Source organism: Myotis yumanensis, unplaced genomic scaffold, assembly GCF_028538775.1.
Source record: "Myotis yumanensis isolate MYYU_CA2020_CCGP unplaced genomic scaffold, mMyoYum1.0.hap1 SCAF_1, whole genome shotgun sequence".
NCBI lineage: Eukaryota > Metazoa > Chordata > Mammalia > Chiroptera > Vespertilionidae > Myotis > Myotis yumanensis.
The window spans coordinates 170332696-170347434 of NW_027223752.1; the positions used below are offsets into that span (position 1 = coordinate 170332696).

Here is a 14739-nt window from a genome sequence, read left to right on the forward strand (position 1 = left end):
AATTAATGATTCTCTTATCATTGATATTTCTATCTTTCTCTCCCTCTCCCTTCCTCTCTGAAATCAATAGAACTATATTTTAAAAAAAGAAAAGATCCCATATGAAGGAAACTACCACTATTGCCCCTCCCACTCTTGCCCCACACATGCAATATGTCAGAAAGTCTTTCTTGTTTTCTTCCTTGTACCTTCTCCAATGCACTACTTTATCTGAAAGTTAAGACCGTGAGCCTCATCTGTTCCTCATATCTTCAACCTCTTCCACATGGTACCTCATATCTAGCACAGCTCTTTAGTTCCTTTGTCACTCATACCTGTCACCTTCCTTCAAATATTTAATGACTTCCCATTTCACTTTGGCTCAGATCCCCAATTCCTCCTTCAAAGTTCTTCAGAGTTTTCTTCCATGGAAACATCACTTATTTAACTTTGTCCTCTGTTTCCAAACCTTGTAAGCCTAAGCACCCTCTCCAATGTTTTGTTAACCCAGGCAACTCATTCTCATTCATGCATGTTCCAGGCTGCTTCTTAAACATCGATCTCTCCTTGATAGAAGGCAGGGCTCCACCTTTCCACCAGAGAAAAGTACTAAACAAAAGACAAGCAGATGAGGCACTTACATGTTCACTTGTACACAGGGCCAGCTTCATAGGCAAGCAACCTGTGCAACTGCCCAGAGCTCTGTGCTTGGCAGGGCCCTGTGCTTAGTTTAGTGTTCTGCTGTCACTGCCTAAAATACTTAATAATTTGAGCAAGGGCCCCTGTGTTTTCATTTTGCATTGGGCCTGCTGATTAGGTAGCCAGTCCTGTTTGTACATAATGTTGGCTTCCCATTTCATTCCTTTTCTCCCTCCATCTCTCCACACTTACCCTCTCCATCAAAGTCCAACTCAGGTCTCACCAGCTCCACAAATCCTTTCTACAGTTTCAGCCCATGAGGAGTTTTACAATTCCAAAGGACTCACAAAAAATTTACACCTACACTCCTAACTTGACCCCTTCAAAGTTATGCTCTCTGCTCTTAATAAGTGTTCCATGTCTAAGGCTTGCCTTTCCAGCTAGATTTCAAGCAGCCTGAAGGTATTTTCATTTCCTCATATCATTGGGGACTCTTGCAAGATCTTTGTACCTAAGATACAGATTGTTCATGTTTTCAAATTAAGAGGAAAATAAGACTGAAAATTGAGCATGCTCTGCTCTGCTCCTTGTCTCCCTCAGGACTCACGGCTCATCTGGTCCCTGAATCTCCGTGCAGGAAGTAGCCAGCTCCAGGCGGGAAGGATGCACTTGTCCAGCCCTGTCCTTATGGACATCTTAATTAAAGGTGAAATTACATGGACACATTTAATTCCGTGGAGAACATCCTGGGATAGTCAAATGGTCAAACATTTAGTTTTATCAGTTTGAAGTTGTTATTTTGCTCTCAATCTTTTCTCTGTTTATTCTTTATTTAGTTCTGAGCATTTGAAGAGAGAGAAAGGGTTATTATGCTTATTATCACTTCCAAACTCTAATGTTTTGCTGCATTAGTCAAAAACTTTGAGACGCAAACAAAAGGGCTAGAACTTGGTCTACAATATGACATACAATATACAGACAGTGAAGTTTGTGACTCTGTCAGGGTGGGTGTCTTTATTAAGCACAGGCAACAAAAGAATTTTGATCCTAGGGGTCATACTATGACTTTTGTACACAGGCCAATGGCTCTTTTTCCACTTTAATAACCACTAGCTTAGCAAGTTAGCTTCATGGGCCTTATTAAGCTAGGTTTGTGCATATTGCTACAGCCATCATGGATCTGACCCTTGACAATAGAACAGTGATTAGCTTATGGCAATGGTTCCAAACTGAGATGCTAATTCTCATCCTCAGAGTCACCTGGGATGATTATAAAACTCCCAATGTCCAGGCCATCACCCAGACCATTTATATCTGAGTCACTGGGCATAGAATTTAGGTAATACTATTATTTTTTTTAAACCTCCACTAGTAGTCCCTATATGCATCTTAGTTTGAGAAACACTTGGTTAAAGGGAAAATACATCATTCTATTGGTCGTTGTAAAGCATGACCACCAAAGGGGCAGTACTTCACAACATAGATATTTTTGGCACTGATACACACAACACTTTTTTTGCTACTGTTACTGTGATTTTTTTCAATTAAATCACAAGATCAAACTTTAGGTTAAGAATGATCACAAAGAACTAGTGTGTGATTTGGTGTCATAAATAAGTGGGCAGTGCTGCTAGCTTCTACTAGTATATATCGTTTTACTCTGGAATCAGGGCCAAGTGATAAATAGGTAGGAGGTAATATCTGAGATTCTTGTGGCTTGCCCATGGGCCCATACAAGTCACATCCACCCATATAGTCTCAGGGTTTCTCTAGATTTGTAACTTACATAATCTGTGGTCTGTACAACGGGCTTGGAGACTTATATTATGGTTGCAGCCACAGAGGTATGTCAATGAACAGGTGAAATAAAATGAGGGCCTTTATTAGGGAATATGCCATGTTCTAGGATTCAGATAGAAAGATAACTCAAGTTATTATAGTTCTAAATGCTGATAAAGCCGATTAAAGGGCCTTTAACAGTTATAACTGTTACTTTAAGAATTAAATTAAATTTGCTCAAGAAACCAAGTGACTGAACTGATTTTAAAAATGTGCTTCAGTCTTAGAGACTTCCTCTTAAAGCCTCAGGTGTAATCCATAACAGAGTGACTGGAAGACAGCTATGCTCACCACTGTGCCACCAATGCACACACAGGATGAGGCCCCCGAATCTGGCATGGCGGAGTGCCTCTATGACAAGCACACCCTGAGGACAGTGATGCAAGCTCAGCCTCAGGCTGGCTTCCCATGCCACAGGGTGACTTCACTGGTCACCAAAGCACTACATGCATGCTGGGGTTACCTTCACCTTTTGTAAAAGTTGTACCAAATCATCTACTTCTGTTCTTTCATTTGTACCATTCCTTCATATAGAGAAACTTGATACCCACCTCCCCCTGCTACTCACCCCCCACAAGACTGACTGGAATCTCTGCTGAGAGATTACACAGCCTCAGCAAGTGATTGGAGATAACCGGGTAGGTTGAAGCGAGGTCTCTGAAGGGTAGCACTGAATTCTTGATGCCATTCTGAGGTGATTACTACTGTGAGGGGGCCTGAATGTATCTCCTTTCCTCTGGGACAGGATTTAACCTTGGCACTATTGACATTTTTGGAGCAGCAATGTCACTGTTGTGCACTACAAAATTGTTAGCAGCATCCCTGGCTTCTACTCACTAGATGCCCACAGCAGCCCCCAAGTCATGACAACCAAAACTCTCTGCACATTTTATCAAAATTCTTCTGGGGGAAGGGAAGCAAGATCACTCACTCCCAGATGAAAATCATTGCTCTGAGGGAATTTGCCAGAAGAATTAATGAAATTAAGACTTTGAAGTAACACATAGCACCTGGAAGAGGCACCAGAAAATAATGATCAGGTCCGGTTCCGGATTAGATGCTGTTCCAGTGGGGGAATGCCTCCCAGGTGGAATTTTCATCACGGATATAAAATTGGATAAGACTCATTAGAATAATGGGTGCATTGGGCACACAGAACTCACTGACTTCATATCTCTCATCATCAATTACCCCTCAAGACAAAAATCAAGAGAAATATGCTAGAAAAAGAAATGCCTTTGCCCATAAAAGGATGGAAAAATATCAAAATAGCTAAAGAACATATATGCACACCCCATGGACACAGACAATGGTGTGGTGACGGCCAAGGGTGGGGGAGGCAGAAGTGGGTGGATGTGGGCAAAGGTGGGGGTAATGGACAACTGCAAGAGCATCCACATTAAAAAATTTTTAATAAAAAAAAGGCTAAGAAATAAAAATATCAAAATAGGACAAAGGATCTTAATCCTAAAAGATGGTAAAGAAAGAAGCCAAAATTATGTAGCATATTTAACCTGTTAAATTTCATATTGGTGTTTCTCAAAGAGATGGGGAATAATTCAAATAAATAGAGCACCAGAGGCATATCTTCACCAGTGCATAACAAACACACACACATACCACGTTGATGAAAAAAAAAAACTTTTCTGCTGTTTTTAAAGTGGCGCACAATTTTCAAGGCCCAGGGAATAAACAATCCATGGAAAGTAACAATGCAACAATAAACAATCCATGGAAAGATGACGAGGCTAAGGGAGCAATACTCCCAGGCTCCTGGGCTTAAAAGCAGCAACAGCAGCCTCGGTTAAATAATCCGCTCACACTGATTCTCCCGCATAGATGAGGGGAGGAGGAAAGCAGCTCTGGGAGGCAGTCCCCGGACCCAGGCAGCTCCACAGCAGGAGGCAGTAGCAGGACAGATTCAAACTAACGCCCTGTGCATCAGAAAGGCGAAGATCATGCCAGGAGGGTGAACTCACAGAGAACTCAGCTCTGATATGCTGGGAACACAAAAGCCCATAGAAAGATGAATAGATTTGGGGGATGCTGGGTGTGACAGGCACACCTCCAATAGGCCCTGGTAGCTGGCAAGGATAGCATTGTAAGTTTCCAGATTTTGTAAGATGGCAGAGAATCAACTATCACCTCCTGGGAGAGGAGGCGGTATTCTCCAGGGGTCTCTATACACTAAGTGGAAGCCTTCTCAGAAATGAGGAAGTTCAAAGCTTGTGCCTTCAGACAACAGGCATAGACTGAATGTTTTCCTGGCAAATCTGGAACATGCTTTTCTCTCATTTGGAAGCAAATGATGTCTCCTGTGTGCTTGGCAATTGTCATATAGATTCCGATTGTGTACTAAGATCAGGGTTTTGAGAGAACACAACCTGTTGACTGAGGTAACTGTTGTTAGTCCAAGGATTAGCTGCTTTGGAATTTTTAGGGTGTGGAACTGGTACTAAAATATTCTTTTATGACCTTTTAACTCAGGGTTGCTTAAAAAGTGGGGTGCCCAAGAGAAACTTGAAAAAGAAATCACTTCACTTCAGAGGGTCTGGAAGAATTATTTCCATGTCAAATAATAACTCACCATGATTCTGCCACTGAAAGAACCCTGGTCCTAACCAGTCATCTCTGCCTAGGGGGCAAGGAGCTTTCCTTTTTGAATTTTAATTTCTCTGAAAATTTAACATTGGGAAGGTTTTGTATTATTCAAATTTTACGGTACAGATATTTTTAAAAGCAGTTATTTAGAATCATTGCATAATTCTTGGGGAGCTATTTTTAGTTCCAGAGGGTGTTTTTTTTTTTTTTTTGCTTGTTCTGCTCTGATTTGATCTACTTGAGAACAGTTCTCATTTTCCTTTTCTTACAGTCTCTTCTATTTATTGCTGTCTCTCCCATTATTTCTGACCCAATAGAAGCCACCAGTTCTGATTGTTTAGCCTGAGGTTCCTCCCTTGAGTATGTGAGTCCTTTAAGTGGGTTGCAGTTTTTCCCTTGCCTGATTATCTGTGCCAGTTATCTTGAACCTGTGCAGTTTAGGTTCCTGGGGTCTCTAAGGAAGCACCAGAGAAGTTTGTGTTTCTCTGGAACTGGTAGCATAATAGTTTAAGAATGCGATTCTTCTGCTGAGGCACAGAATCTTGGGGTGAGGGAATGAAACTGTGCCCCATGGCTCAGAATGGACAGTGTCCCCCAGGACCACTGGTCTCAGCAGGATCAGAGAGTCTCTCCCAACACACATCTCCCAGCAAGCAGACAATGCAGCCCCTGCCAGCCAGGCACATAAATCCACTCACTGTACCAGAAGGTCCTTTGCATGCATCTCCCAGGCTCTCCTATACCTTTGGCTATTCCCACTCAAAGACACAGACACTGAGCCAGCATTCTTTCATTGTCTAGACAGTGATGGCCAACTTATGACACACGTGTCAGAGGTGACACCCGAACTCATTTTTTTGGTTGATTTTTCTTTGTTAAATGGCATTTAAATATATAAAATAAATATCAAAAATATAAGTCTTTGTTTTACTACGGTTGCAAATATCAAAAAATTTCTATATGTGACATGACACCAGAGTTAAGTTAGGGTTTTTCAAAATGCTGACACACCAAGCTCAAAAGGTTCGCGATCACTGGTCTAGAGATTACGTAGCCTGAGATCCAGTCAAGCTCTATCAGGAGGTTTACTTCAAGTGTTCATTCCAAGAAAGACAAGAGGAAAAATATCAGCAACATATATTCATGTAGTCACCTTCAGAAACCCACCTCACCCTCCATTAACCTTTTATTCCCGAAAGGACCAGCTCTTCTGGATCTTATGATATTTCCCCTTATTGATGGAGGCCTTTGATACATGTTTTATAATGGAATAATTGAACACCCTGAAAATAAGTATTTTCAAATTAAAGAATATATTTCCCCATATGAAAATAAAATATTTGCTTTGGTTAATACAAACCCAGCGTTCCTTTTTAAGTAGCTTGATATATGTAGCAATTGTAAATCTGCTTGCAATGCATCAGTAACATTTGATAAAATTAAACTTTCACATATATTCCCCAGCAGTCGATTGTTTGAAAAATAATGTATCAAATGCCTACTCATGGCCAGATGTCGTTTTGGGTTCTGAGGACATAGCCATGAGCAAAGTAGGCAAAAACACCAGTCTTTTGGGAGCTTACATTTTATTGAAACGCAATATCCATTAAAACAATAAGGCCACTTCAATAATAAGGCATCTTAACTGACCTCACAGGGAACTTCCGTGGGAAGCACCATTGCCAGTGGTCTGCTGCTTCCTGAAACTTCAGAGAATTCTTCCATGTGCTTCCTTTCGCTTACTTCGCCAGGATGTTCCACTCTTATGTCTGTTGGAATACTGAACTCAAGGTACTCGTTAGAACCTGGAGAAAAGTGCATGGATATCTATTACGATATAGCGAAGGCCATTTTATTTCCTCCACTGTTATAAAGACTAAGTACTGAGCAATCCATTTAATTCATATACGGAACAACCGAGCTGAGTTTAAGAACAAATGTTAGTAATTAAGATAATGCTCCACAATTAAGCTAGTGTTATAACCTTAGTGACTAAACTAAAGCAACTACATATGTTCATTACTAGTTAATATTTTCCCCGAAAAATCCAACCACCACTTAATATTTCTCTCTTACTATTAAAATAGCAAATCTGAAAAACATGCAACTATATATTTTCAATAACTATAATTAAGAAAATTTATTTCATTTGAAGTGGAAACAATTTAAGTCAGAAGAATTATTTACCTTTTACATATATTTCTAGTTTTCAAAATAAAAAAGCTGAACTAGCAGACACTCACTAAATAAACTAGTAGAAACACTAGTTTACTAGTGGAATATTAGTGTTCATCAACATGTGAATGTGTTCTGTGGGAAAAAAGTTCTATATTAAATAAATTGCGGGGTTTTATAGCAGTTTTACTATGAACACTGAAATATTCTAATGGCAATTTTGAATTTCAAAGAACAGCATTTAATTTTTAAAAATTTTAACATTTAGTAAGTTAGCATTTGATCTCAACCATTAAAAAATTTTACTGTATTGAATAAAAATATGTGTGTTAAGAGAGATAATAATATTGTTATTACTCAGTGTTTCAAAGCCCAAAGCATTTTATTAGGATGCTGAAGTAATGTGGCTGAAACCAAGACTGTCACGACTAGATCACATCTGTAGAGTCTTAGGCCAACCCCATGTTTTGTTTTGTTTTAACAACCTCTTATTGAGATACCCTATGGTTCTCCATGGTGCCCCCAATTAATTACAAATAGCAAAAAGTTCAAATAGTTCAAGTATAGGCGTGTTCTTAGTGATCTTTGGCTAAGAGACAAAGGATAGTGACAGGATAAAAAGGAAGAAGAGCCAAAGGCAATATAGATAAAAGTAGCTAGAATTTGGTCTAATAGTATCCACGAAAAGTGAAGTCACCAGTTTTATACAGGTAATTCTATCAGGATAGCAGAATAACAAAGGAGATACCTCCTAGAGAACAGCTATCCCCATGCTACAGCTAAGAAGGAGAGTGTGTTTATTCTACCTTATGAAAGTTGCAGAATAAAGTCACAAAAGCACCTGGGATTTGAAGATTTCTCCTAGGATTAGTCTTACTTGAAATGAAATTTAAAAACAGCCTTTATTTCTCTAAAATTTAAAATCTCTATATATAAAAGCCTAAGTGACCATTACAACTGAACAACCGGAATGACAGGTCGACCAGTCGCTATGACACGCACTGACCACCAAGGGCAGATACTCAATGCAGGAGCTGCCCCCTGGTGGTCAGTGCGCTTCTACAACCAACCTCCCATGGTCCCTCCTCCAGCTGGCTGCCCCGCTTCCCCATAGGCCTCAATCGCCGGCCAGGCTGAGAGACCCCACCTGTGCATGAATTCATGCACCGGGCCTCTAGTTCTTTCATAAAATGTGTCATTCTCTCAGTGTCTCTCTCTTTCACACACACACATACACACACATATACATCAAAACAATAAAAGGTTATATAGAACTGGCTCAATCATTTTGTGAATTGATAAAATAACAAAGACACTGATTGCATTTAATACACCTTAAAAGAAGGAGGTGTAAATTATTCTACCACCAAAGTATGTAGACTGTTTTCTGATAATTTTTCTATGCTAATAGGTTAAAATGAGCTATTTTATTTATCCTGAGGGCATAATCATAGATATACAAAATTATTTATCTCAAAGAAGCACAGTTTATAATGCAGAAAATTGGAAGCAGTCTGAGCAATAAGGAACCAGGTAAAAATATGTAATGTCGCTAATAAAAATTACATGAAAAAATATTTAGTAAGGAAGAAGTTTATAATATAATAAAAAAAATTCAAGTTACACAATTGTCAATTTAGTAGGTTACTGTTTTAGCTAAAAAAATAAAATAAAATAGGATCTTTGGTTTCAGATTTCACATGTAAGGAGCTTTTGAAGTCACCACTCATCCTAACAAACAGAAAGCTGAATGGACTAAAAAGTCAACAATTCTTTTCTTAATAGTTAAGAAAGGTGCAGACACAGCACAATTGATGACCCCAAGGTTGAAGAGACTGGCAGGCAAATACAAGTATCCTCAACTATGTAAGCAGAGAGATCAAAAACACCAACATAAGTGAAGAATGCCTTTGATGGGTCTATCAGTAGATTGAGCACAACTGAGAAAAGAGTCTCTGAGCTAGATAATATCTCACTAGAATTTTAGAAAACTGAGAAGCAAATAGAACAAAGACTAAAAAAACCCACACATAATGGAATATCCAAAGACAATGAAAAACCTACAAATGGCATAACATACGTGTAATGGGAATACTACAAGAAGTAGAAAGAGACAAAGGAACAGAAGAACTATTTCAAACATTAATAACTGATACCAAATCATAGATCCAGGAAACTCAGATAATTTCAAGTAAGATAAATCCCCAAAAAGTACAGGAAGAAATAACATTTTGACATGGCAGAAAATAAAGAACAAAAAAAAGAATAAAAAGCTTAAAAAAAACACCTTACCTCTACAAGAACAAAAATAAGAATTATATCTGAGTTCTTCTCAGAAACTTTGCAAGCAAAAAGAGAGTGAAGTAAAATATTTAAAGTGTAAGATAAATGAACCTTAAACCCAGAATTCTGTACCCTGTGAAATTATTCTTTAAAAGTGAAAGAGAATTGAAGACTTCTCATACAAACAAATACTGAGATAATTTGTTGTCAATAGACCTGTCTGCCAGAAAACTTAAAAAACAGTTTTTCAGTGAGGAGGAAAATAATATGTTAGAGACCCAGATTTATATACAGAAGGAAAGAGTATCAAGAAGAAATAGCTAAAGGTAATATTAAAATATTTATTTTTCTTATTGTGATTAATATAACAGATAACAGTTTGTTTAAAATAATAGCAACAATGCATTCAATTACAAGTGTGTGTGTGTGTGTGTGTGTGTGTATATATATATGTATATATATATATATATATATATATACTTATGCATGTTTATCCTATCTAATAAAGAGGGAATATGCTAAGTGACCCTCAGGCCTGTTGCAAAGATGGTGGCACCCACAACCAATAAGGAGGGAATATGCTAATTACTGCCACGCCCTCAAATATGGCGGCACCCACAGCCACAAGATGGCGGCGCCCAGTCCCCCCAGCCCCATCGGGGCGGCACGAGCGTGGCAAGGGCAGGCCTGCCCCCAGGTGGGCCTGGCCTAGCTGCACGCCTGCCTCCGAAGTCCCCCAGTCCCCTTAGCCCCCCAGCTGCCCAGGGCCAGCCCAAGGCACAGGCAAGCCTCAGATGGCAGCTTCCCAGCCACCCAGGGCTGCATGAGGCTCAGGTAACCAGGGCCAGCCAAGGCTTGCACTGCTGGCAGTGGCAGCCGCAGAGGTGTGATGGGGTGTTGCCTTCCCCTGATCACTGGGTCGCCTCCCACCCCTGAGGGCTCCCGGACTGTGAGAGAGGGAAGGCCGGGCTGAGGGATCCCCCACTCCAGTGCATGAATTTTCATGCACCTGGCCTCTAGTCTATATAATAAAAGCCTAAGTGATTGTTACAGCAGAAAGACTGGTCGCTATGATGCACACTGACCACCAGGGGGCAGACGCTCAATGCAGGAGCTACCCCTTGGTGGCCAGTGTGCTTTCACAGGGGGAGCGCCACTCAGCCAGAAGCCGGGCTCATGGCTGACAAGTGCAGAGGCGGTGGTGGGAGCTTCTCCTGTCTCTGCAGCAGCACTAAGGAGCAGCGAGCTGAGTGGTAAGGGGCAGTGAGCAGGGGGGTGGTAAGGAGCAAGGAGTCCAGGACTGCTAGAGGGATGTCTGACTGCTAGCGGGGAGCAGGCCTAAGCCAGCAGGCAGACATCCCCTCAGGGCTCCCAGACTGCAAGAGGGCTTAGGCCAGGCTGAGGGACCCTCCACCCCAGTGCATGATTTTCATGCACCAGGCCTCTAGTATATAAATAAAATGAATGCTGGAAATAATAAAGTGATGGGAGAAAAGAACTTAAGACAAGCTGGAGTCCCTTATAACCAAGGACATAAGGAGGAGACCACATTGAGTTTGTAGGAAGTGCAGAGGTACGAAAAGGCTGGCTGGGCTCCCACAGACAGTAGCTGAAATTCTGGAGGGATATCTCAGCTATGGGGGGTTCCCCCTGAGAAGTCTGAGGTCTAAACCCCAAACTGGTCTCCCAACTCAGAGCACCAGAACTGGAAAAGGCATCCACATAACATCTGGCTGTGAAAAGTAGAAGGGTTTCTCTCCACCAAGCAGAGACAACTGGAAATGAACGCACCCTCTTAAAGGGCCAACACATAGATTTTGTGGGCAGCTATTCATTTTGGGCTCCGGCAGAGGGAGGGCAGAGTGGACTAGAGCTGTGTGAGGAAAATCCAAGGTTAGTGGCTCTGGGGAGATAGCTTGAGGGGACAGCCACTGGATCCCAGTGTTGAGGCATTTCCCCCTTACTTCAGAAGCCATCTTTTTCAGGCAGACCTTTACCATCCAGGAAGCTTTAGCCTGGGGTGAAGCAATTGCCCCACCTGTTAGAAACCCTCTCTGCCCCACCCTGTGTTTATGCCACCCTTAATTCTAGAGCCTGAAGCTCATTAAGTGACTGAGACTGTCAGCCTGCAGGCAGAGGCTGATCATTGGTGCTTTGAGTCTTTAACTGACCTGCTTCTGTGCTCCGGTCTAGGAAAAGCAGACGTTGATGTGTAGTTTGTTCTTATCCACACACACCCAGTGGCAGCAGAGGGATCCACAAGCTGTGGATCACTGGTAGCTCCAATTAGGGGTACTCAGGGCAAGTCACAAACAGTGTCTGACATTGGCCTGCACCAGAGACACTTTGAAGATGCCAAAAAAACAATAAACCCAGTGCTTCAGACAATAACAGAGTAGGATCCAATAAGCTTCCCAAGGAGATATTGGCAGGCTCTAAACCTGGCTGAGGTGAAACCCACTTCATGTGATAAGCAACTGCACAGCAGCCTGCAAGCTGTGTTGGGGGTTGAGCCTCACTGTCAGCCAGGCTGAGGGTTGAGACCACACATAAATGGGCCAATAGCAATCAATACTAAATTACAACAGGAGGTCCCACGCAATACGCACAAGGACATTATTAGAGCACACACGTCAGGGAGACTGTGCCAATGGGTTCCACAGGTCACCTATACTTAAGGCCACCCTACCAAGACTTGGAGTTGTAGATGTACCTAATCCATTGAACAAACCCAAACAGGCAGCCAAAATGGGGAGACAAAGAAAAAAATAATTCTCTAGAAGAGCTAAATGAAATAGAGATAAGAAATTTATCAGATATAGAGTTCAGACTAATGATGGCAAGGATGCTCAACAGCATGAGAAAAGACATAGAAACTATGAAAATTACCAGTTGGAAATAAAGAATGACATAGCAGAAATAAAGAATACATTTGAATGAATAAGCAGCATATTAGAGAAGCCCCAGGATGAGATCAACAAATTAGAAGACAAGGCAGAAGAAATCATGCTATCAAAGAACCAAAAAGAAAAAAACAATTTAAAAACAGGAGGGTAGCTTAAGGGAGCTGTGGGACAACATAAAATGTAACAATATCTGCATCATAGGAGACCTACAAAGAGAAGAAAGTTTGCAAGGGATAGACCTGTTTGAAGAAATAATGGCAGAAAACCTCCCAAACCTGGTAAAGGAAGAAGTCATACAAGTTCTTGAGGCACAGAGAGTCCCATGCCAGAAGAACTCAAACAGGCCCATACCCAGACACATCATAATTAAAGACAAAAAGAGAATCTTAAAGGCAGCAAGAGAAAAGCAATTTGTTACCTATAAAGGAGCTCCCATAAGGCTGTCAGATGATTTTTCATCAGAAACTCTACAGGCCAAAAGGGAATGGCAAGAAGTATTCAAGGAAATAAAAAGCAAGGATCTGAAACCAACTACTATATTCAGCAAGTGTATTATTCAAAATAGATGGTAAAATAAAGAGCTTCACAGACACACACAAAAAAGTCTAAAGGAGTTTAACACCACCAAACAAGCATTTCAAGAAATATGAAAGGGTCTCCCGTAATAATATGAAAAAATATATACATAGAGAGAAACATAGGCATAAAGAATAAAAATGGCAATATATAAGTACCTGTTAATAATAACTTTAAATGTAAATTGATTAAATGCTCCAATCAAAAGACATAGGATAGCTGAATGGATAAGAAAATATGACCCATATATATGCTCTCTACAAAAGAACCACCTCAGAACAAAAGACTCAAGCTGGATGAAAGTGAAGGGATGGGAAAAATTTTTCCCATGAAAATGGAAATGGAAAACAGCTGGGGTAGCAATACTTATATCTGACAAAATAGATTTCAAAGCAAAGGCCATAAAAAGAAACAAAGAAGGCCCATACATAAGCGTTCCAACAAGAGGATATGGATATAACCCTGGTAAACATATATGCACTCAGTATAGGAATATTATCTACACTAATAAAAGAGAAACATGGTAATTGGCGTACGACCGCTACCCTTCCCATTGGCTAATCAGCGTATCCTTATGCAAATTAACTGTCAGCCAAGATGTCGGCCGGCAGCCATGCACTGAAGCGAGCAGGGAGGCTTGCTTCCTCCAGGAACTGCAGACTCCAACGTTCCCCGCCTCACTTGCCGGACACTCAACTGCAACTCTAAGCAACTATTACTATGTTGCAAATAAGAAGCTAAACAAAACCTGCTTTCAGTCAGCCCCAGACCGCAACATTGAATCCATGTTTTCAGCAGCGAAGCCTCAGAGCTAAAGCTGGCCCAGAATAAAAAAAAGAAAAAGAAAACAAGGAGCGGTTGGGAGCTTTTAGTCACCTGCCAGCGGGAAAACAGCCCTCAGCCCCTCAGCCAGACTGGCCAGGCACCCCAGTGGGGACCCCCACCCTGATCCAGGACACCCTTCAGGGCAAACCAGCCAGCCCCTACCCGTGCACCAGGCCTCTATTCTATATAGTAAAAGGGTAATATGCCTCCCGGCACCGGGATCAGCGGAGCAATGAGGCTCCCGGCATTGGGATCAGCATGACAGGGGGCAGCGCCCAAACCCCCTGATCAGCCCTGCTCTGTGCCTGATAGGGGGGAGCTCCCCAATCCCCTGATCGCCCTGCGGCTCTGTGTGTGACAGGGTGCGGTGCCCCAACCCCCCGCCCCCACGGGCCCTGCTCTGTGTGTGACAGGGTAGAACCATAACCTCTCCATCAGCCCTGCCCTGAGTGTGACAGTGGTGGTGCCCCAACCCCCTGATCAGCCCTGCTCTGTGGGTGATAGAGGGTGGTGCCCCAAACCCCCTCCACTGGCCTTGCTCTGTGTGTGACAGGGTAGAGCCATAACCTCCCCATTGGCCCTGCCCTGAGTGTGACAGGGTGCAGCTCCTCAACCCCCTGATTGGCCCTGCTTTGTGCGTGACAGGGTACGGAGCCCCAACACCCCTGATGGGCCCTGCTCTGTGCGTGACAGGGGGCGGTGCCCCAGCTCCCCTATCGGCCCTACTCTGTGAGTGACAGGGGGCAGTGCCCCAACCCCCCTGATGGACCCTGCTCTGTTAGTGACAGGGGGCAGCACCCCAACCCCCTGATCGGCCCTGCTCTGTGAGTGACAGGGAGCAGTGCCCCAACCCCCTGATCGGCCCTGCTCTGTGAGTGACAGGGGCAGCGCCCCAACCCCCAGATCGGCCCTGCTC

General features: G+C 42.3%; 1 protein-coding gene across 2 annotated transcripts in view; it reads right to left on the minus strand.

The window, feature by feature from the left end:
• The window catches only part of BANK1 (B cell scaffold protein with ankyrin repeats 1), a 330602-nt gene that overhangs the window by 224589 nt on the left and 91274 nt on the right, over positions 1-14739 (minus strand). For both annotated transcript variants that reach the window (XM_070392081.1, XM_070392074.1), the window contains exon 3: positions 6709-6863. In XM_070392081.1, the coding sequence (XP_070248182.1) occupies positions 6709-6863 (155 nt within the window). The remainder of the gene's footprint in view (positions 1-6708; positions 6864-14739) is intronic.